Raw genomic sequence first — 23,896 nt, forward strand, 5'->3', positions numbered from 1 at the left:
GGGTACCAGACAGTAGTGGGAGTAGCAACCACGTCCTACTTCTGGCCCAGGAATGCGCTCAATAGCCCCCTCAGCCAAGAGGACCATAACTTCCTCCTGCAGAAGTTGCAAGTGATCCCCCGACATGCGGTGGCATTGCGGTGGCATGGCTGGAGGAGTCGCCTCGTAGGGGAGGGAGTAGCCCCTTCGGACAATTTGCAGCACCCACCTGTCCGACGTAATGGAGCGCCAGCGGAGGCGTTGATGGCGGCCCCTGCCCCCCACTGACGTCGAATGGGCCTGAAAGGTCGGACTAGTAAGGCTTTGAGGCAGATGCTGTGGCAGCGGATGTGGACTGACCTTGCCGTTGTTTCTCGGTACCGCCACAGCGGTTACTACGTCCGCGGCGAGGCTGGGTCTGCGGTCTGTGGCTGGCAGGACGTGTGGGGGTGCCCCTTCCTTGGCCACGAAAGCGGCAAAAAGCAGAAGTTTGCTGGCGCTGGCCCGACAGGCCCAAGTACTTGACCGTAGCCCTGGAGTCCTTGAAATTCTCAAGCGCACGGTCTGCTTTGTCGCCAAAGAGGCAACGGACATCGAAGGGGATGTCCATGAGCGTGGCCTGGACATCGCCTGAGAAATAGGCAGACCTCAGCCAGACGTGGCGGCGAACCGCCACAGTCGTGGAAATCGCCCTGCCCAGCGAGTCCGTGGTATCCAGTCCACACCTGATGGAATAACGCGCCGCATCCCGCCCTTCCGCAAGGGCTTGGGCGAGCCGGCCCCGGGCTTTTTCCGGGCAATGGGGCAGCACGTCCGCAACCGTGTCCCACAAAGAGTGGGTATAATGGTCCAAAAGGCAAGTGGTGTTAATAGAACGCAACCCCAAGCTCAATGAGGAGAACAGTTTCTTTACAAACTGATCAAACTTTTGGATTCCCGATCCAGGGAACGGTCGGGAATGCGGTCTGGGACGTAGAAGCCTGGTTCACCAGCCTTTCGGGGGTGGGGTGCACGGACAGAAAGCTAAGGTAGCCAGGAGCCAGGAGGTGGCGTCGGGCCACGTTCCGATCCACAGGGGGCACTGTGGAGGGGGACCGCTCCTGCCTAGCTTTCGAAGTCAAGTCCCGGCAGTTGGGGCACGACTTGTCGTCGTGGCCGGCCCGAGGCAGTAGAGACACCGACAGTCGGGGTCAGTCACCCACATCAGGCGGTGACAGGCGTCGCACGGCTTGAAGCCAGGCATCCCTACGGCACCAGGAGTCGAAGTCGACTCGCAAAAGAGATCCAAAATAGATCAGTTAGTCAAAAAGTGACTAAGAGTACTACTCTTCCCTGATCTGCGCTAGCTGGCGCGGAAAAAAGAAGAAGTGACGTCAGCGCTCGAGGGCGGCATCTAAGTACTCAGATGACATCATCCCGGCGATCAAGATGCCGACGACCAATGCGGACCCGCAGACACCTACCGACGCGCAAGGGTATGCTGACGAAAACTTTCCGGATCCAGCCTGACGCCTGGGGATATTCTAATGTAAAGAAGCTAACACTAACCTGTTTCTTTCAGATAGAGTTGGTCATGAAACTACTAATTTAGTACATGGCGGTCATGCTTGTGCAAATAATCCAGTTGGGTTGCTCGTTTAGGAGCGCATTTCAACTGCCCGGTCCCACCAGCATGCCGCTTGAAGTCACATGCTAACACACAAGCAGAGGGAAAGCAAAAAAAAAATCAGCTGAAGCAGCGCACGTCGTACCTGCACGTAGAGAAATTCATTAAAGAAAAGAGTGCTCACAGACTTAAAAACAGGTATTGTGTAACAAGCAAAGTAAAGGGGCAATTCGCCATGGGAGGTTACAATTGAAGACAAGGAGGTAATAAGGCGGGACTAACAATCCTACTAAGGAATCAGAAGCCAGCATTTATGAAGGACAACACCACAAGCCAATGAAAAATATGGGTGGGATGTGGACAGGGTTTCTCCATACTCCAGGACAACAAGACTCGCAGAGCGCTTGTGTGCGGACTCAGGCTCAACCTAAAAAGGGGCACTTTCCTACACAAACTAGTAGTGGCTGAAAAAGGTCTAAATATGGACTTAAAAAGCTTTACACATTTCCCCAATACTGGAAACAAATGCAAATGGCTGAAAATCAGCAATGCTCCAAATAATGGCAAAATATTACACTCAAGTGTGAGCATATTACATAAAGAAAAATATGTACATATTTCTAATTTGAAGTCCAAGAAAGATGTTAATAGTTGCACATTTTATTCTACAACACATGGAAGTTTCTTTAAGGAAAAGGGGTGTACTAGAAAGGTTTTTAACAATTCTTTATATAAATAGATCTAGTCCCCTTTGCACTTACGGTCTTTATCGAACTTTGGTAATGTTGCACCACTTGCTGCCAATTCTGGATCTACAGTTTCCAAAAAAATAGTCCATGGATTTTCATTATCACTGAGTTCAATCATCTAAAACGTTTGGGGAGTAAGAGGTTAAAGTTATCAATTCTTTCCTATGATCACGGCTGTAAAGCATATCAAATGCAATCCATAATAATTGAACAGTGTTCAAAAAGAATACTGATGCTATTTAATGTAATTTCATAAACATGTTTGATATATCAATGAATAAAAAAGTTCTTACTTTTAACTAGAGTTTTCCAGTTTTGGTGATCATTCATACATTCACACACTTCAGTTACTCCTAGTCCTTTGTCTAGGAGTCCCACAAGAACTTTAAAATAGTGTCATGGTAAACAGAGGAAGAGAGGCCATAAACATTGTCACTTCAGTAGCCTATTCAACTAATGGACAAAAGCTAAATTTGGCACATGAGGTAGAAACACGACTAACACCATTCTCCCCATTCTACCATACCTCAGATTTTGTCACACAAGGGTCAAAGGATTTTAACTGATAAGTGAAGAGTAACCAGAATGTTTTCACAACGACCCATGCTGGCTAAGGGGGTAAAAAAATGTATTTACCTGTAATCTTGTTTCTTCATTGTAGGCACATTCACCAACATTAAAATGAGAATTTGTCGCAGCACAGGAACCCATATCATTTATTTTACCATACATACATAAGCAAGTAGTTAAAACCCAACTTTAAAAAACAGCACTAGGAGCCAGACAGCATAATAACTGCAGCATATCTCGGGACAATTGTGCAAATTTCTTTTCTGCGGATTGCTCTTCTCAATAACACGGTCAGTGTGTAGGGTTATTGACATCCTGGTACTATCAATTTTAGGACCACATATGATATTAAATATAGATGGGTGATCTTGAAAGTCTTTCATCCTTTTTTCCATAAAATGCTTGCAGAATTTTACATAAAGGAGAGTTTCAATGTAGATCAACTTACTTATCTTCGTTAACGCCCCACACAGTAGAGATTAGCTAGCCACAGGTCTCTTACCATAAAATATTCCCCTGGGGTCAGTGTGGATCCGAAATCTTTTTATGAGTATGCCTGTGTGCAAGTAGACTGAGTTGTCAGCTCTGCATGGTGTTGATGCTGGAAATGACATATGTGATATCTTTATAGCTGCTACTCCAGCGCGGATGCCAGTTTTTTTGTGACTTTCCCCACCAGAAGCACAGAGCTGCAAAAAAAACACTGACTAATGGCCCCTCAAACTTGTGTACTTGAAAGGGGAACATACCTATACTGAATTCATTTTCAGAGAAGGGAGGATTTGTGGGTAAGTAATCTGCGGCTATATAAGAGTCTCTACCAGATAAAGTATTAACAGGCAAGTAACTTATCACCAGATCGAGACTTCTAGCTCCAGATCCCTTACCTTAGGCTAGATACCCAAGCATTACCTCCCCAGAGGAGTGGCTACAATAAAGGCTATACCAGAAAAAAGTCCTGTAGGACTAAATGAGAAAAATGCCCGTCTCGACAGACCTGACTGTAAAGGCATTAGTGCTTCATAAACATGTGCAGAGAAGCCCACGCTGCTGCCCGACCGATATCCACAACAAGTACTACGCGAGCTAATGAAGACGTAGCCTTGGCTCTGGTATAATGAGCTTCAAGAGGTAGCATTTTTGCCAATGCATAGCAATTTGGATGCAGAGCACTATCCATCGTTAGATGGTCCACTGACTCACCAGCTTTTCTTTTTTGGCACAAACGTATTCCACAAAGAGTTGATTGTCCACACAACTCTTTTGCCCAGACAAGGTAGAAGGACAACACTCTTCAGGTACAGGCGGTGGACTCTCCTTTTATTTAGAGGGGTGAGGAAGAGCGTAAATTTTCAGCAGTGTGATAGATAGGCCTACATGAAAGAGTGGCCATCTTCGGTAGGAATTCTCTAGTCTTAAGAACCAGCTTGTGTGGGTAGAAAATAAGGTGCATAAACTGAGTTTATCTGTACAGCATGCCACAAACTAGCTCCAACGATAGGCGTACACAGTCTTGTTGGATGTATTCCTGGCTGCCAAGATAACATTGCAGACTTAAAGCAGAAGGACGAAAGCGGTCAACTGTTGCCGCTCAATTTACCCACAAGAAGGCGGATCATTAACAGGCTTTGGTAGAGAACCCTCCTCTGCTGCTGCGACAGAAGATCCTCCCGAAGGAGTAGCCTGATTGGAGGACCAATGGCAATGTTCATCAGCTCAGGATTCCAAACTTTGAGCCCAGTCTAGAGCCACAAGGATGACTTGAGCCCAGTCGTTACTGATTTTCTTAGGAAATCTGGGCAGGAGACATATGGGTGGAAAGGCATACAGGGGACCTGAGCTCCGATCGAGATAAAAAGTGTCTCTAAGCAAGACTCGCCTGGGAAACCAGGGTGCACAGAAATGCTGACATTTCAGATTCTCGGCAGTGGCCTTGAAACATCTCAGGATTGAGACTTCATTTGTGATGCACTAGTAACATTCCACCATGGAGATCAAATTGTCTGCCAAGTGTTGAACCACCAGAGATCTGCTCTAATGAAAAAGGTACTTACCTTTGGTAACACATTATCTATCTGGTAGAGACTAGCTGCAGATTCCTTACCTTTGAATTACCCAGGCGTCAGGCAGGATCTGGAAGCTTTTGCGGAGCATAACCCCTAGCGCGCAACATCGGGTGGCCCCATTTGGCTCTGCATGTCGTCGATTACGTCGGTAGCACCGGTTAGGACGTCGCAGTGCCTACACAGGCACCACCCAGGCACACAGACGTCAGTACTTTTCGTTTTTCCACGCCAGAAACGCACAGCCGTGAAATGACTGATGTAAACATGTGCAAAACTAGGGCCCTGAAAGGGGAGAAACCCTAGACTTACAACATCAGTCCACAAACCAGGGAGGAATGGGTGGGGCTGTAAGGAATCTGCAGCTTATAGTCTCTCTACCAGATAAAGCGTTACCAAAAGGTAACTTGTTTATCTGATAGAGACTTCTAGCAGCAGATTCCTTACCTTTGAATCAGATACCCAAGCCATCCCATACAGGCGGTGGGTTGCGGACACATGGACTAGACTAAAAAGCCTTGCAGGACTCAGCGGGCAAAGCGCAAAGTTGCGCACTTGACCATCAAGGCAATAATGGTTTGAGAACGTGTGCAATGAAGCCCACTTCGCTGCAAGACCGATGTCTAGGACTGGGACACCCCATGCCAAGGCTGTAGTCGCAGCCTTTCCCCTGGTGGAATAGGTCCTTAATCCCTTGGTGGCTGCTTCTTCGTCAAGGCAGAACCCATTTTAATGCAGAGTACAACACAGTGACAGAGGGTTCTTTTCTGCACTGCCTTTCCCTTCTTTGCTCCCCACAAAGAGTTGCTCATCCACCTGGAACGGTCTTATGTGGTCAAGGTAGAACGACAATGCTCTTTTTGGGTCAAGTCGGTGGAGACGCTCCTCATCCTTAGAGGGATGTGGGGGAGCAAAGAAGGTGGGCAAAGTAATGGACTTACCCAGATGAAAGGGGGTCACAACCTTTGGTTAAAAAAAGATGGCAAAGCACCACTTTGTCCTGAAAAGACAAACTAAGGAGAAAAGCTGTATAACGCCTGTAACTCACTCACCCTCCGGGGCAATGTAATCGAAACTAAGAAAGCTGTTTAGATGGTCAACAGCTGGAGAGGACAATTGTGCAAAGGCTCAACAGAAGTGCACATCAAATAAGTGAGGACCAAATTAAGGTCGCACTGTGGCATAATAAAGGGCGTCGTTGGAAACAAGTGAACAAGCCCTTTTAGAAATCTATTTACAATTGGAGACTTGAAGGGAGATGGCTGGTCTGGCAGCCGCAAATAAAGTAGACAGAGTAGAAAGGTAACCCTTGAGAGTTCCCAAAGCAGAGCCTTGCTGGGCAAGGGCCAGTATGAATAAAAGGACAGTAGAAAGGGAAGCAAAAAGAGGGTCAATGGACCTTTCTTTACAGTATAATACAAGTTTATGTCAACTGCAGGCATATACCGTCTTAGTGGATGGCCGCCTGAACAACATTACAGACTTCAGGAAGAAGGTCAAAAGCCATCAACTGCCGCCGCTCAATCTCCACACATGGAGGGGCAGAGTTGACATGTTTGGGTTGAGAACCCTTCCCAGAGCTGCGACAGAAGAGCCTCCTGAAGGGGATGCCTGATAGGAGGATCAATACTCATTCTCAGAAGCTCTAGATACATGACTCTCCTTACCCAGTCCAGAGCCACAAGAATGACTTGGGCCCGATCACTCCTGATCATCTTCAGAACCATGGGCAGGAGTGGAATGGAGGGGGAGGAGAGTCATACAACAGGCCTGTGCTCCACTAGCAACGAAAGGCATCGCTGAGCGATAGCCGACTTAGAAACTTCAACGTGCAGTCCCACAGACACTGCTCGTTCTCTTCGGAGGCTTACAAATCTAATCAAGGCTCTCCCCAGTGCTGAAAGAGACCTTGAGCCACCTCCGACTGGAGACGCCACTCGCATTCCGCTAGGCGTTCAGAGAACCTGCCAGGTGTTGAACCAGAAGAGTTATACCCTGCTGTTCAAGCCATGTCTAGAGAAGAAGAGCCTCTCGACAAACGGTCCACGACCCCACATCACCTTACTTGTTGCAATACCATATGGTGGTGGTGTTGTCTGAACACCTGCAAAAACTTCCCCTTGACAGAGGGAAGAAATGCTTTCAAAGCCAACAGAATCATTCAGAAAACCAACAAATTGATGTGGAGCCCCGACTCTGCCGGAGACCAGTGTCCCCTGATCTCCACCTCCTCCAGATGGCCACCCCATCCCAGAAGAGACTCAGTCACGACAGATCTGGTTGGGGAATGTAAAGAGGTTGGCAGTTAACCCAATTGCGGGTCATTAACCACTACTGCAGATCTTTTGCAGTTCCTTCCGAGATCTGAAGCATTTCGGTGAGATTTCCCAGATGCTGTGCCCACTGGAACTTCAAGTCCCGCTTCATAGCCCAAATAGGCCATCTGGCATGTCTTACCAACAGGATGCAGGAGGCCATGAGGCCCAATATCTGCAGTCAGTCTCAACGAAATCCAGGATAGAGGCTGAAATGTCGGAATCATAGTCTGAACATCTTGGAAAAGCTGCTCGGGATGATAAGCCCGAAACTGCACTGTGTCCAGAACAGCTCCGATGAAAGGAATTGTTTGAGAAGGAGTCGGGTATGACTTCAACACATTTGTAGAGAACCCAAGCGAAAGCAGTACGTTCACCATAGTCTTAAAGTGGGAAACAGCTGTCTGGGGCAAACAACGCCTTTAACAGCCAGTCGTCTAGGTAGGGGATGAACGACACCAATAACCTGTGCAGATGAGCTGCGACCGCCATCACCTTGGTGAACACCCGAAGGGCACACGGTAAACTGCAAGTGTTCATCGCCTACCTTGAAACGCAGGTAATGCCGGTGGCCTGGCAGGATGGGAATATGAAAATTCGCTACCTGCAGGTTCAACACTACCATCCAGTCTTCCTGGTTTAGGGAAGACAAGATCTGAGCCAGAGTAAGCATTCTGAATTTCTCCTTTTTGAGGAAGAGATGGACGGTCCGAAGATCTAAAATGGGTCATAGGCCCTTTTTCGGAATCAGAAAATAGCGTAAATAACATCTACTGCCTACTTCTGAGACCAGGACCCTTCCCATTGTATCCTTGGCCAAGAGAGCCGTAACTTCCTCAAGGAGCAACTTTAAATGATCCTCAGTCAGCTGTTCTTTACATGGCAGGATAGAAGGGGGAAAAGAAAGAAAAGGTAGATAATAGCCCTCCTGGACTATCGACAAGACCGATGTTATGGATCTCCGGTGGGGGAGATGACGAATTCTCCCACCAACTGGAGTAGTGTGGTCCTGCAGAATTAGGCCAGGAGTGCTTGGAGGCTGCAGATGCTGGGGGCAGTGCGGTCGACGACTTCTGGCGTCCATCGCAAGCACGGAATGCACTGCATCCACATCCTTGCACGGCTTGGGCAGTCTATGCGTGTTGGTGGCTGGGATAGGGCTGATGCGACTGGAAAGACCTTCCGTTGCCACGAAAGGAAGACTGGCCATGGGTGAAGTGAAAGGAAGACTGGCCATGGGTGAAGTAGAGGCCCAAGGATCTGGTCGTAGCTCGAGAGTCCTTGAACCTAACCAGGGAGAAGTCTGCCTTTTTCCCAAGAAGGCGAGTTTCATCAAAGGGCATGTCCATCAGTTTGGCTTGGACATCGCCCGAGAAGCCAGTTGTTCAAAGACAGGAGTGGTGCCTCAAAGCCACCGTCAATGAAATCAATCTACCCAGCGAATCGGTCGTATCGAGGACACACTGCACGGTGAAGTTGCTGCATCGCTCCCATCATTGACAGCTTGGAAGAGTACAGCCCGGGCCTCCTCCGAGAATTGTGGCAGCACTTGTGCAATCATCTCCTAAAGGGAATGGGAGAAACTGGGAAATACAAAGAAGGAATTCTTCTGTATCTGGAGCTTAAGGCTCAGGTTAGCATTAATTTGCCCCAACCCTTAACCGGACAATAGTTGTCCTTAGAGAAGACCCCTCACTCACCAACCTGGTTGGTGACATGCTTCATCATTGGGGTCCCACCCCATAGGCCGAGTGCCCATAGGGTGTGCTACGACACCTGGTTACAGTGGAGCGGGTTTCTTGTTTTTTTATATGTGCGAAAAGTAATTGTGATACGTGTGTTAAAAAGGGGCCAAGACTACTCACACCAAGACTTTATTCTTGAGTGCTTGATCCCTGTTAAAAAATTGTGTGGCACCAGTGCCTATTTAGGAAGACTTTGGTGTCTCGAGAAGTGTGTTAAATCTAAAAATAGCATAGTGTGCTATGTGAATTAGTTAAAAGTAGGTCTACATGTTTCAACCATATAAAAAAGAATTTTTGGGTTTTCGTCAGGACCGTGTGTTTTGAGCGGGGTGGTCCGCACACGCTAAGGCGCGCCCAGCCCTCGTTCAAATACAGATCACAAATTGTGGTCTGGTGTAAAAGAGTGTTTTTTCCTGGTTCAGGAGAAAAACCTGTAAGAGAAAAACATATAGGGTTGGGTTTACGTACTGGGGTGGACAAAACAAGGGTACACATTTAATTAATAATGTGCTTGGTGGGTTCACCAAGACTAAGGTGGTGGTAGAACACCTTATGTATCAGGTTGTACCCGTGGTCTGTCTATAGTACAAGACAGCAGTGCTCAGGCGGTGATTACCGGAGCGTGGATGTGCAAAAAGAAAGAGCCCAGCATCTAGTTCGTGGAGTCGAACGAGTCTCGGTTCCCGCATCCGGAAACCGAGACTCGTTCGACTCCACGAGGAAGGCGCTACACTGCCTTTACTACTTGGAACTTGCACAATTGCCAAGCTCCAAAGCGATTTCCAAACAAGGGTTCTGGCGAATCTACTGTTGCCGCCCCCTGTGCATTCAAACTACCCGATCAGGACCGGGTTGGAAATATCACCGGTCCCTCGACCCCGACCTTTGACGAATTTCGTCAGCCCTGAGGAGTCACAGCCACATGTTGCGACGAAACACGTGTCGGCTTGACCTGTATTTACAGTAATTCCAAAATGGGGAATACTGTGTCTGAATAAAAACCCTTTAAGACTACTCGCTGTGTCCGATCTATCCCTACTATCGTTACTTCCAGACAAACCAGTCTACCTATATATATTGTGTGCTCTGGACAAAATTACATAAACTTAAAGAGAAGGAGGTCCTTCTTTCTTCCTTCACAGAGGTTAAGGTTTTCCTCTGACCAAGAAGCACCTACTATAATCATCCATTAGAACATTACCCTACCGTAACAAGTTGTGCGCCATTTTTTCTGAAACACTAAACAAACCTTTTTCGCTGATCGCTATCCACCGTTGGTTTTACCATGGCTTATGACGCCACTTCCTCCGCAGTCAATGCTGGTGGAGAGAGAGCATGCAAGTATCTGGAAAAGTAGCCAGCCCACTGGCCTCCCCAAGTTCCCCATGCCAGTCCAAATTCTCCTCCGACGTCCTGGATATCCAGAGGGTGCCCTGACCCCTCATTTCGCTCCTCAGCCTAGCTCATCCTCAAAGTGATCAGACGACAACATAGAGTGTCTGAGTTCGTTCGACGTCGTAATCTGCGCAGATTGACGCCATTCCAGCTCCGTGTTCACGGGGACGAAGTCCGCTTTGGCATCTTCTTCCTCTTCCCAGAGAGTCCCTAGGACCTCGAATGGGAGGAAGAGGAGTTTTGGGCTCTGTTAGCGTTCCCGCGACCACCATGTCTTCGAACGGGACTGTGACCTCCTCGGAGTCTCGCTTGACAGTGTTGACTGCCGAGCCAAAATTAACTTCATCGCCCGTTCCCTCAAGGTCTTCAGAGCCATCGCCAGTCAGTCCGAAAACGATTTCATAATTTGGTCACACTCGAACAACAGACATACCCGGTGAGGATCAGCGACCAACATCATGCAGGAACAAGTCCGGCAAGGCTTGAAACCTGTCTTCCTCGAAGACATCCCCGTATACAAAGTCGGAAAATCCAAATATGTCGACAATAGTCGAGAAAAGGCCTGCCAAAAAGTGGCTGTGGAGTAGCTCTTCCCAGACCAGCAGTTAACTGGCACTGAAAGAGAAGAACTGATGTTCGCGCGCCTGGGTGGTGCCTATATAGGCAACGCAACGTCATAACCGACGCAGTCGACAGGTGGAGCTGAATGGAGCCACCAGACGTAAGGGGTAGTGCTCAGCAAAAGTTTCCGGATCCAGCCTGACACCTGGGAAATTCAAAGATAGGGAATCTGCAGCTAGAAGTTGCTATCATATGTTAATTCTTTATTGCCGGTGTTAACAATGAGGTTTTTAATTGATCCCATCTACAGGATATCGAAGCAGAACCTGAGGCCAGATTCCAAAATGATGAAACTCCTAAACAAAGGTGGTGCCAGATGAGAATAGCTTTTATAGAATATTTGGACTTACTTTTGAAGTTCAATTAGTGATGCCTTCCCTAAAGAAACTACAGCAAGATTATATTAAGCAGAAGGACATGAGAAAAATGTCATGGCAGATGACAAAGTCTGCAACCACAATGTATAACGGTGAAGTATCCAAAAAATCGGAACAGATGGGTAACGACAAGGCACCCCAAGATAACCCCATCAAGGAGTGTCATATCTCCTGTAAGGACCTAAGGGGGTGAGGCACAGACAGAGACCTCAATCCAGAGGACACAGAGGGGAAGAAACCCCAATCAATAAAAAAGATATAAGATCAAGAGTAGGCCCCACACTGGAATAACCAGGGTGTAGGGATGCAAAAGTCCACATAACCCTACCTTCCACGTACTGGAAAGGAAAGAGTGGAACAAATTAACAGAATGAAGCACTCTGCCAGGGAGGAAGTGAAGAGGGCACTTGCAAAAGACAAGCCACCCGGAGGAAGGCGAATGCTGAAGACCAAGCTGAAGATCCCCGCAGAATGGGGAGGAAGGGAGGTTGGTGAAGGAATCTGCTGCTAGAATCGTCTCTACCAGATACACCGTTACCAAAGGTAAGTAACTTGTACATCTGATAGAGACTACTAGCCGCACATTCCTTAACGTAGAATAGATATCCTAGCCATACCCAGCGGGGGGGGGGGGGATGAAGGGAGGATCTGCGAGAGAACCCCGCCAGCTTGGATGGACACAGGGTCCCAACAGGAAATGTGTCATGGGATAGGAAGGACTGCCCAACCCACACCAAGCAGAAATGAGCAAGACAAGAAGGGAAGGCCAGGATACCACAAGACTATCCGAGGGACAAAGGGCGTCCACCAGAAACCCCGTAGGGACCGACGGCACCCAGAGAGTACCAGGGAAGAAAAGAACCAGCCGCATAAGCCACAGAGAAGGGGTGGAAACTGAGGCAGAGCCTGCCCCAGGATAACACACACACAAGGGGACAGCTGAACTGGCATCAGCCCCGAAGCAGCGGGCAATGCAGAAACGGCTCCTTAGACGAGAAGCGCATACACGAGAAGGAACACAGTCTTGCAAAGCTCCAGCAGAGCAAGGGACAGAAGCACACGGGTACACGCTGAGGCCCGCGAAGGTGGACCAGAACGACCATGCGCGCGCAGCAGGCAGCTGGTACATACTATGCAGCAGGGTGGGCAGAAAGGCAGACTGGATCGCGCGGGGCAGGACGATGGCGGAGCGGCTGAGGCACCAGATCATCCGTAGCAGGCGCCCCCAGAAGAGAGTTGTGGAGCGACGCTTCGAATGGAAGAAGCAGCTCGCCTCCACCAGAGCCCTGGTGGAGAACCTCCAACAAATGGTCCGTAGGGATGGGAGTAAACCGGGGCACCCATTTGCAAGGTACCAACAGCCGTATAAATGGCCCGGAAAAAGGCTACCCTCTCCTCCATAGGGCGTCGCTGTGGAGAGAGCAGCTCTTCCGTGGGCGAGGGCTGCAAACTAAGCTGCCCGTCCCCGAGCCCAGCTGGAGGAGGAAACTGCCAGCCCCTGCAGGATGGTAGACCCATGGACAAATGAGGGGCCTGAGGGGTCTCCGGAGCAGTTGGGGAAGCCTGCGGGGCAACCAACAGCGAGGTGCGGAAGAGAGGGTCCGGGGGCTGCAGCAGCAGAGGCGGCGTAGAGCCAGCCCTGGTAGACGCCGGAGAAAAAGCAAGGACGCGGCGTCCAGTCTCCGGTGAAGAGGAGACAAGGAGCTGACAAACTTCTGGAGAGGAAGGGACATCCGGAGAAGAGTCGACGCCCGATGCCGGGACAGCACCGTGGAGTCTGCCATGGGCGCCTGTGTCTCCTCGATCGGCGCCAAAGTGGCCAGGGGTGCCGAGCCAACCTCTGTCACCACTTGCCGCACAGGACAAAGGGGCGGGGTCAGAGCTGGAAAGGCTAGGGAAAGGCGCTGGCTCGACCTTCAACGAAGCAGCCGCCTGCATAGAGGGCCGAGAGGGACTCTGGGAGGCACCCCGGGTCCTGGCCTCCACCTGCGGCGCTGCCAGGGAGGAAAGCAGTCGGCGCCGGCTCAGCCTCCGGGAAGACAGCCGCCTGCGCAGAGGACCAAGGGGGACTCTGGAACGAACCATGAGTCCTGGCGACCTCCTACTACACCTCAGTGAACCCCGCGGGGTTTTGCGGCGAGGCGGGGATGCCATGTGCTGAAGAGGGGAACCCCGCAGGCCGCACCTGGACAACACCACACCTCCAAACTCTGAAGCCGAACTCGTCGGAGCCGGGGTCGAAGCCGCCAGCGACTCCGCGGAAGGCCCCGGTTGGCGAGGGATCCGCGACATGCCAGGAAGAGGAGGGGGGCCCAAAGAAGTCTGCAAAGCCGCAGCGTAGGCCTCCATTTGGGCCCTTGTCACCCCAACGCCAGGAAACGGCAGATAGGGTGGCGACGGGCGAGGGCTCACCTCTGGGAGGAACCGGCGCCCTCTGACAAACGAGGACAAGGCCTCAGTGACAGACTGTAGGACTTACCAGCGGCCAAGCGACGCCCGTGAGGCCTCAGTGAGGGACGATGCCGCAGCCGGATTCAGCAGTTTCTGGGCCCTTCCCAGGAAGGGGACGGACACTGGGACGAGACCGATCTGGACAAGCGGGCCGAAAGCAATTTCATCCGGCGCTCCTGTAGGAGAGTAGGATCTGCTTAATATAGTTACCCCCACTTTTCGCTGGTGTTTCACTGTTTCTCGACTTTAGTCTGGCTGGCGCCCTGCTAACCAGGACCCCCGCCTAGCTGCTTCCTCGCTAAAATGATTGTATGTACATTAGGTACACTACAGATTGGTTACTGGGCTACCCTTGTGAGTCCCTAGTCTATGGTACCTTAGGTAATTAGGGCATAGGTACCCCAGAGGCCTACATGGGGCTGAAGCATGTTTTATGCCACCCCTGGGAAGCCTTCCAAAATTGCACCACAGGTCTGCTACTGCAGACTGGGTAAGGTGGTGCATGCACCCCTTAAGATACAGGCTACCTAGATCTACCTTTGATCACTGACACATATAAACCTATAAGTCACTCCTATGGCAGGCCTTTTCAATCCTGAAGGCAGAGTGCTTGGTTTTGTGTGAGAGGGTTCCCTTGCATGAGCAAGACCCCACTGCAGCTTTCGGAATCTATTCTCTGAGGCTGTTCTGTGATGCAGTCAGACCATATACTCTTAAGTGCATTATAACCTCACGTTAAGTGATAACTTTGGAATGGCTGCATGGAAACATGTTGTGTTTGGTGTCAAACACTTTGGAATCCTGGACGAAAGTCTGCAAAATATATCCTGGAACTTCGACATTCTACACGGCTAGAAAACTGAGAATCTCCCTTGGGGTCAAGGAATGATTCCCCTGTTCAAACAGGCACCAAAGAAGCATCTTGCTGGTCTGCATTTCCGAGACTCCCGCCAGACCCCCGAAGCATTTGCAACTCAGGACACGGACTTCCAGACGTCTCCGAGGCCTACACGAGATCCCAGCAAAGCTGAGACCCGCAACCCTCACGAGGGACGTGGGACCGGAACTCCTGGACACCGTGCACATTTGCTAGTGCATGGACTTCCGGAGCTTTCCCGAAGTTGTGCGTTGGGATACTTGTGGTCCAAGCCCCGAGCACCATCTGCACCAAAGATTGTGGGCCTACACTCCACGAGTGTTCTGTGAGCCCGCTTCTAGCATTTCTGCCCGAGGCCTCTTCGCGATCCCTGGTCCGTCGACTGGTGGGTCCCCACAAAAGGTAATTATTCTTTCCTTTGGGCTTCCCTGGTTGCTCCAGACGTGCCCCGACTACCCACCAAGTGGTGAGTCCCTCAGACCTTGCTGGTCTGCACAGAAGCCAATCTGTTTCCTGCGTGGGTTGCTGTTGCCAAGGCTTGTTGGGTCCCATTCGGAATCAGACGCTGCAGCACTCTACATCCTTCGTGGGACAGCTTGAATCCAGCACCTGGTCGTCGTCAACGCCTCTTGGTCCTCGTGGCTGAAGAGTCAAGCTTCACCTTCACCTACAAGCACCCGACATCGGTGGGCATCTGCTCATCGCCTTCCTGGTCACTGGCTAGTGACCCAGACTCTGCCCCCTCTGATTTCGGGTTCTTCACATCTCCGATCCAGGTTTGAATCCCTCCAGACACTTTCCACTTGGTCGCCAACAGCACGTTTGCAGCAACTCGCAATTGTAAAAAACGACGAAACCCGACATCAAAAGACACCTATACACCCAGCTTCCCTGGGTGAGGTAACTCGAGTACTACGGTGAGCACGTGGGTGTTGACTCTAGAAGCTTCTAGTTCTAAAGGGGTTAGCTCCAAGTCCTCTTCTAAGTGTCCTTAAACCTTAAAATTCCAACTGCGACTTTCCCCATAGAAGTTAGTGGTGATTCGCAGCTGTGTTTAGATACTGCACGCGTCCCGTGGGTCCCCTGTGTCACTACCTTGAGTGGTTACTGGTGGCCCCAGCGGTTCTGAAGGCTCTAGGCCTTGTATCTATGTCAGTCATGGTTCTTATACCACTTTCTTAAGATATGGTTTGGTACGCCCCAGGGCTCAACGTATATTGTGCTAATTTACAGTGTGCTAATTAAGTATACTGAATGCATTTTTGCCTCTAGCCTCATAAAGAGACTAGAGGGATGTGTTTAGAATAAATACATACACATATATATATATATACACACATACATACACACATATATATATATACACACATATATATATATACACACATATATATATATACACACACATATATATATATACACACACATATATATATACATACATACATATATACACATACATACATATACATATATACACATACATACATATAAATATATACACATACATACATATACACATACATACACATACATATATACATATACACATACATACATATACATACATATACACATATACATATATATACATATACACATACATACATATACACATATACATAAACACATACACATACATATATATATACACCTGGTGTGGTTCTCCTTTCATTTGGTCATTCACAAGATTATAGACTGGTAAAACGAGCTGCTTTACATTCCTCCAAGACTCAGCCTGAAGGCTGCTCTCCACAGCTACCACTAGGATAGCTTTCTATAAAGGTTGTCTTTAACCTACCATCAATAAGGGTAGTTTGGACTTGTGCAAGGTGCCACTAAAACAGTGGACAGCATATGCCAGGCCAAATTCTCACAGCTCCCGTCGGGACTTCAGCGTGAGATGCTTACAAGCGTCGCAGTCCGTAGAACCATGGTGCTCGCCCAAACACCACATGCAAATAGGGTGAGGGTCCTTCGCCGACATGCACAAGAAGTACACGTCTTGAAACCCGAAGGCATTCGAACACTGTTCAACGCAAAGGCGTTAAAAGAAGGCTTGAAAACAGGTCAAGGAACACAATCCGGATCCGCGTTGTGCGCGGAAAAGAAAACTGATGTCAGCGCGCCGGGGTGGGCTTCTGTGACCTCGCTGACGTCACATACGTGGACGTCAGGGCGGAGTCATGTGGTGCCGTCCCCCAGCGCGCAGAGATGCTGTGGCAAACTTTTCCGGATCCAGTCTCACACCTGGGGATAATTTACATTAAGGAATCTGCGGCTAGTAGTCTAACTGGCATTCAAGGTCCTGCTGAATGTCATACTACAGGTCGTTGTTTTGATGACTGGAGTCCGAATCAGAAGCCGTCCTTGTCCCATATACAGCTCAGGTGGTGGATTCCTTTGGTCCTTAACCGGAGCAGGGTGGGGGGGGGGGGGGACAGGCTTGAATGAGCACTTGTGGTTGAACTCAAGAAGGCAGATTCAATGAATTAGGCTTAGTATTCAAATCCTAGTACTTCGGCATCTCCTGGAACACAATTGTTGTCCAAGTCTTGACAACCTTCTGCTTGTGAAGCAGCTTACAACTGCATTCATTCTTCCAAAAGGACCCTCACCAGAGATGGTTATAGCTCTATGTTTTACTGCTGAAGAACCACCAGAAACAGAAGACTCCACCTTTATGGCAAGATCACAGTGATTCGTGGTTGGGGTTGTTTTTAGCCCTAGATGAATAATGTAGAGGGGTGTTTTTCTTTGAAACTCCCTATGAGTAGTCAGCATTCAAAACACTAAGTAGAATGCCTTATCAGTCACTGAGGGTTCTTTCACTTAATGTCCCACAGATTGAGCACAATCCTGAAACAAGTCTCTGCTTGTGGAGACAACACAATCATTCAGTGCGAGAGTCTTTTGAGAATCTTCCTCGCTGCAAGCACTCATAGCTCAAAAAGTGATCTGGAGTGAGACAGCACTTCAGCCATGGTTTCAGCCTAACTCCCAGTGGTTCCACCTCAGTTACAAAAGAAGTAGGGTGTGACTTAAGGAAGCTGAGTTTATGTAGTGTACCAAAAATAAATACACTATGTAGAGAGTCTAGACAACCCTTCTTGGCTTACAGGGCTTAAATTAATAATCCCAAAATGCTCTCTTTTGTGGTAGTGTTGGCAAGCTGTTTAGGTTTACAGAGGGTAGTCTTAAGCCTTTGCTGAACACACAAAATCAATAAATGACACTCGAGAAAAAACTCAAGACCAATGTTATAAAATGAACAGGTATTTTTATATATTTTAACACCAGCAACTTCGTTATTGAGTAGGTTATTTTCAAGATCAATTTTTACAGTTAAGTAAAACTTTCTCACAGATGTGTTTTAACGTGGTAATGCTTTCCTATGGAGAAAGAAACCTGTACTGCGTACAGGTACTAGACATTTGCAATTGTATGCCTGGGATCTCCTTTAGGACTTAAGGGCCAAGTTCGAAAGTACTACCAGCATTTTGAGTTTCCCTGCTCTGGAGTGTCTGGGAGCAGAGGTGCTGGATGGGTTGGTAGTCTTGCGTGCTACGATGGCCAGGGCGGGTATTGGGCCAGGACTGCACCGGTTGGTCCTGGCGTCTTCACACTTGATTAAGAGAAGAATCTGATCTTCTGGAACACGATGACCACCTCCTTGGCGGCTGCTGCATTGATGGACCTGGTGATCAGCCGAATAGTAAACTGGACGTTGCGGTCGGTGCCAGCAGGTTGTAGAGAAGTGCCTATCCACTTCAAGAGAGATGCTGACAGCTTGACAAAGTGCAAAGGGCCGTCAGAGGCCTTTGGAGGATGCACAGCTGCAGGACGAGTCTGGTTGTCCCGATTGTCGGGACAGGAGCAAGCAAGCAGGGTCTGGCACGAAAGACCACCAGTAGTCTGCAGTTCTTGCTTCTTTGGCTCTTCTTGGTCCTTTTTCTTCTTGGGTCAGGGGAGACTGAGTTCCGGATGTCAGTAGGTCACCTAAATATCTAATTTAGGGGTGTAGTAGCCAATCTGCTTCTTATCCCTGGGGTCACTATATTCCACATATGACCACTTCCAGTAGGAAGTGGGCTTATCCCTGTCCCAGAGTTTCTAATTCCACCAAAAACAAGATGGTATAACCCTCTTTTTGTGAAGATAATCATGCAACCCACCTTAGGGGTGCGACTGTCCTGGTAGTGCACCACGCCTCCCTGGATAGCTAATTTCCCTTCCGTCTGTCTTGGTGACAAACGTGCTTCAGGGCAGGAGGTAGAAAAATAGGGCCAGCAGCAAACTGGCTTCCTGGACAAAGGTGCGCACTACTTTATAGATATACATATGTTTGACTCAAATTAACAATAAACTGAATTCACATTTCTCAAATAATTTTAATACAATCCTTCTTGATTCATCAATTGTGGCTTCACTTTGGTTTACATACATATATAGCACTATACATATATCAGCCTAACTGTATATAACAGACAACTCAGTTTTCATGTCATACAACGATAATAGCATCAGCCCAATGCATTTCGGGACTAGCGTCCCTTCGTCAGGGGCACATCTGTAAAAACAAAAATATAAACAAATTAAATTTACATTTACAATCATTGATGGGTAACCCACATGACATCTTTAATTCCGTTCCTGGCCAATGCCCAAATAACACAATGTTCCTGTAGAAGTGGTCCCTCTTGTGCAAAAGTGTCTTAAAGTGACAAGTCGTTAAGAAGTAGACCAGTCCACCATGTCCAGTGTTTATAAATTAGGTGACCAAATCTCAAGCCCACTTAGTCCTATGTGGTACTCACATGACACGAAACTAGTGAAGTCAACATGCTTTCCATTGGTCCAGCCGAACCAGTAATGCAGAGACTACTGCAAATAAAAACAGAGAAGACATCTAGCAAGCCATCTTTTCTCTGGATGCACACTAGAATACCAGGGCAGGAGGTGACATCTCACAGGGCTGCAGGAAGTCGGGGTGGCATATCAAAGGCGGCAGAGATTTTGGTATACTGATTCACTAGCCACCCTGTTGGAGGTACAAACACCTCCTGCTAAGGCAGGCATTACTTTAGACCTCAGAGCGAAAGCTCTCACCTCCAGGGGGTCAGAAACTCTCCTGTGGAGGCAGGTTGAAAGATACCAGTCAGCCACCACATTAAGAGGCAGTTAGGTTTTCAGGCGGCCCCTTTAAGGTGACCTTCTGGATGCATATCTTAATAAATACACTACTTGCTTCAGTATGGATTTATTAAGAGAAGGTGGTTGAAACCAAAACACCAAAGTTTCAGTGCAGCCATCATGTAGCTGGGGAACTCGTAATGACCAGTGCCAGGTACATGTATTTAAGATGGCATCCATGTTCGCTTGTACTGCAACAATTGAAATAGACAGTACAAGGGCATATCTGCTCATGCGGATATGTCCTTACATTGGTAAACAGCATTTACAACGCAACTTTTATCATGCACTACCTTTACCACGTAACCTTTACAACGCAAATCGTTACAATGACTTGCGCTGGGGGGCGCTCTAGGATAGGTAATAGTTTAATTTACTATCCAAAACCTTCCCTGCTATCCACGGGGACTGGAGTTGGAATAGTAAATTAAACTATTCACTATCCAGCGCCCCCCAACGCAAGTCGTTGTAACGACTTGCGTTGTAAAAGTTGCATCGTAAAGGCATGCGTTGTAAAAGTATGCGTGGTAACGACATACATCCCCTCACATGCAATATATTGCACCCTGCCTTAGGACTTAAAAGGCTGATGTTGGGTTGAGTTGCATATATTGAATGCAGGGTCTGTGGGCATGGCACATAGGGTGTGTGCCACGTCGTGTTTTCACATTTGTCTGCACCATTTCATGCAATATGCAATGGTAGTCTGCAGGTCTTTGGTAGTGGACCCCTTAGTGTGGCACACTATAGGCTGCAGCCCTTAGGGACCCGCTTTAGAACCAATGCCCTTTACATCAGGGGTAGCATTTACTAGGGACTTGCAGAGGGACAAACGTCCTTGCCAACTGTGAACCAACTGCAGTTACCTCGTTTTAGGTAAAGAGTTGTGGCACTGGGGACCTGGTTAGCCGAAACCTACTGCACTTCAGGCAAAATTGTATCAAATACCAGGCAAACTGTGGGGGTCACCATTTCAAAAAGGGGCACTTTCCTACAGTGACTATCTTCTGCACCTTAAGCGACGTAAAAACCAAGTTGGCAAATATAATAAAAGTACCCAAAGTTCTAAAGAAAATATGAGCAACGTTCAGAAGGTTGCCTGTAAACAGGAGGTAGAAAAGTTGATGCCTCCAATGGGAGTTGGGGCTCTGAGACCCTCTACTTCACTTGCCAGAGATAAATCACAAAACGCGGCGGGTTGGATGAAAATATTATTTGGATACTCGTGTTAACACTTACTACCATTCCCAGCCTGACAATGTGGAATGAAGCTGGCCAGAAAGAGAGAGACCAAGACACAGAAGATGTACAGCAGAAAAAAATTGGAGCTTTGCTTCCATAATGGCACTAGGATGAATGACAAAGGATTGAGGGCTACTGCATAATGTAGAAATATCATTTATATAAAGTACAATAGTCAGTGTTTGAACCCTGGCAGGACTTCAAACAAAGGAATAGACGATTCTATCTTTAAAAGGCAAACTTTTAAAAAATGTTAAAATTATCTGTTTAGATAGCACCAGAAATAATAGATGGCATTGCGAACACAGGCTGTGCCTGTAATCAGCTATACATGTGATGTAATGGCAACATAACACTTAATTAGCTGATCCGGCACACAGTAAGAAGAGCAGGAAACTTATTAAATTAGTTTGGATCCAGCCATTTCTAGCTCAATAACCTATAGGAGTGGTCATACTTAGGAAAGAGTTTGTCACATATTCCAAGATCAGGATTGCCAACAACCAGTTTATAGCCTAAACTGTTTAGCTGCTGCAGGGCAGAAGTGCACAGTTCTTGCTCAATCTTGGTATGAGCATTAACAGCTGAAAATTAACCTGTTTAATTAAAGCATAAACCAAAAGCTTAATAACGCATTGACTTTAGGCTAGGTAATGAGTAGAACACATGAAGAGATCAGAATCAAATTAATTTTTGGAAAAAGCATTATAAAATTAGTTGTTTCCCCGATTTCCAAGTTAATCATCGGATATTGTCCTTCAAAGTTATTTCATGCAGTTCACAAACTGCATAATCAAAATATCAGTGAAGGCACCCATTGGTTTACTGCCAGCTAAGTAATTTCAATAACAGTTCATTTAATCTAAGACTAAATGCCCCACCAAAACTTCCTGATCAAAATATTTAGTAGCAATAAAACCTAACAGTGGACTGCTTTTTTAGTTATATTTGTTTAAGGTATTCCTTCTGAAGACTAATAAAAGGAATACACATACCAGGTGGATACTCAGTACTGACAAATATATACAATTGCCACCAAGTGGCTGCAAGATTAAAATTTCTTACTTAAGCACCTTTCATAAGCATAGAAAAATGTTCTCCTCCGCACTGAACAAATGCATTCAACCTTCTACAGGAATTACAGTATTAACAAAAATTTGCAGCCACAAAGGTGAACAGCTCTATCCAGGTGACCACTTCAAAATATGCATTTAACAGCCTTCAATGATTTATTTTGCTACTCCAAAACATAGTGCCAGCAAACAAAGTTATTTATTTGTGAGATCGATGCATGCAAAGACTCTAAAAGATACTGCATTTAACGGAACCAGATAATCAAATTTAAAAAAACTGCGCTACAATTTAGGTAAAACCAAGGGGAAAAAATACCTTCTAAAAACAATAATGTACCTTAAAAGATAATATTTCGTGGATTCTAAATGTTCCTTGCAGATTGCCAAATTATTAGATTCTCTAGAAACTTTTCAAACAGCCAGGGTGGCAGCAGAAAAATCCAGTAAAGCAAGTCATCGCCGACCTCACCAGAGTGATACCTTGGGTATATCTGGCGCCGCCCTAGCGCCATTGCTTCAGTTCCTCGCACCTTCCTCGCCAACTGACAGACTACGAACAATCCGAGAGAAAAAAACTGAGCGAGTTGGCAATCTGCAAGGAAGATGAAATTATAAAGTTACTTACTAGTAACTCAGGAGATTATCTTGCATGTTGGATCTTCAACAAAAAAGCAACTCTAGAATTCTGCCCTTGTGACAAGGGATCCAAGAACTTTGTCTCAAGTTGTAATTTGCAACAGAGCAGTGGATTTTTTCCACTTATGCTATACCGTATGCCAATCTTATTAAGCAGCCTAAGAGATCTAAACCATCTCAAAATCCGTCTTTTGTTAGTAAACTAAGAACAGGTCACAACAAATCTTACACTGTATTTTACCAACTTCAACATTCATGAAACTTATTTTTCACTAATAGGACGTTCTTGATAGTAATTGATACAAGTAACTTGCAACCCAATCCATCAACAGTATATCCATACCAAAAACTTGAACTTCTCACTAAAGAATCACAAGAGGTAAATGTATTTTCTCAATTACATACCAAACAGCAATTCAATGACTTAAGAAAAAGGAGATAGCACTGCGACACAGAAGACTATTTTCTATCCACTTTCACTTTATTTAGATTTTGGAACTTTAAACTTTGCTGCTTTCTTCAGATTTCCCACTGGAACCTTGTAGCAGCAAAAACCAAGGCAAACAGACAAGATCCCAGAAACTGCATAGAAAACCAGTTTTCACTTCCCTTCTAGTTCTGTAAATGTCAGATTCTTCCAACACAGAGCACAATCAAAGAAGTTGTAAAATGCCTTTAGAAGTCTGCTTATAGTGGTCTTAGCATTTACAAATGCAAGGGTAGTGCATTTTGGGGGTACTCTCTAATAGTACCCACAGTGTGCATGCATTACAGTAAGAGAAGGTCAATTAAGCACTGGTTATGTAACATGGGAAGTACATAAAACAGTCACCTTCATGGTACTGAGAAGGACCCATAGATTTGACAAAACAAAAAGTCGAGAAGCACAAGTTACTTACCTTCGGTAACAATATATCTGTAAGAAACAGTAGTTAGTGTTAGATTTCTTACCTTAGAATATCCCAGGCGTCAGACTGGATCCGGAAAGTTTTGCGTAGCAGTAC

At 47.1% G+C, this 23,896-nt stretch overlaps 1 protein-coding gene across 4 annotated transcripts in view; it reads right to left on the bottom strand.

Moving 5' to 3' along the window:
• Positions 1–23,896, bottom strand: part of USP7 (ubiquitin specific peptidase 7) — a 1,709,027-nt gene that overhangs the window by 595,978 nt on the left and 1,089,153 nt on the right. For all 4 annotated transcript variants that reach the window (XM_078663105.1, XM_078663106.1, XM_078663108.1 and 1 more), the window contains one exon: positions 2,347–2,452. In XM_078663105.1, the coding sequence (XP_078519231.1) occupies positions 2,347–2,452 (106 nt within the window). The remainder of the gene's footprint in view (positions 1–2,346; positions 2,453–23,896) is intronic.

This window comes from Lissotriton helveticus, chromosome 10, assembly GCF_964261635.1.
Source record: "Lissotriton helveticus chromosome 10, aLisHel1.1, whole genome shotgun sequence".
In the NCBI taxonomy this organism is placed as follows: Eukaryota; Metazoa; Chordata; class Amphibia; order Caudata; family Salamandridae; genus Lissotriton; species Lissotriton helveticus.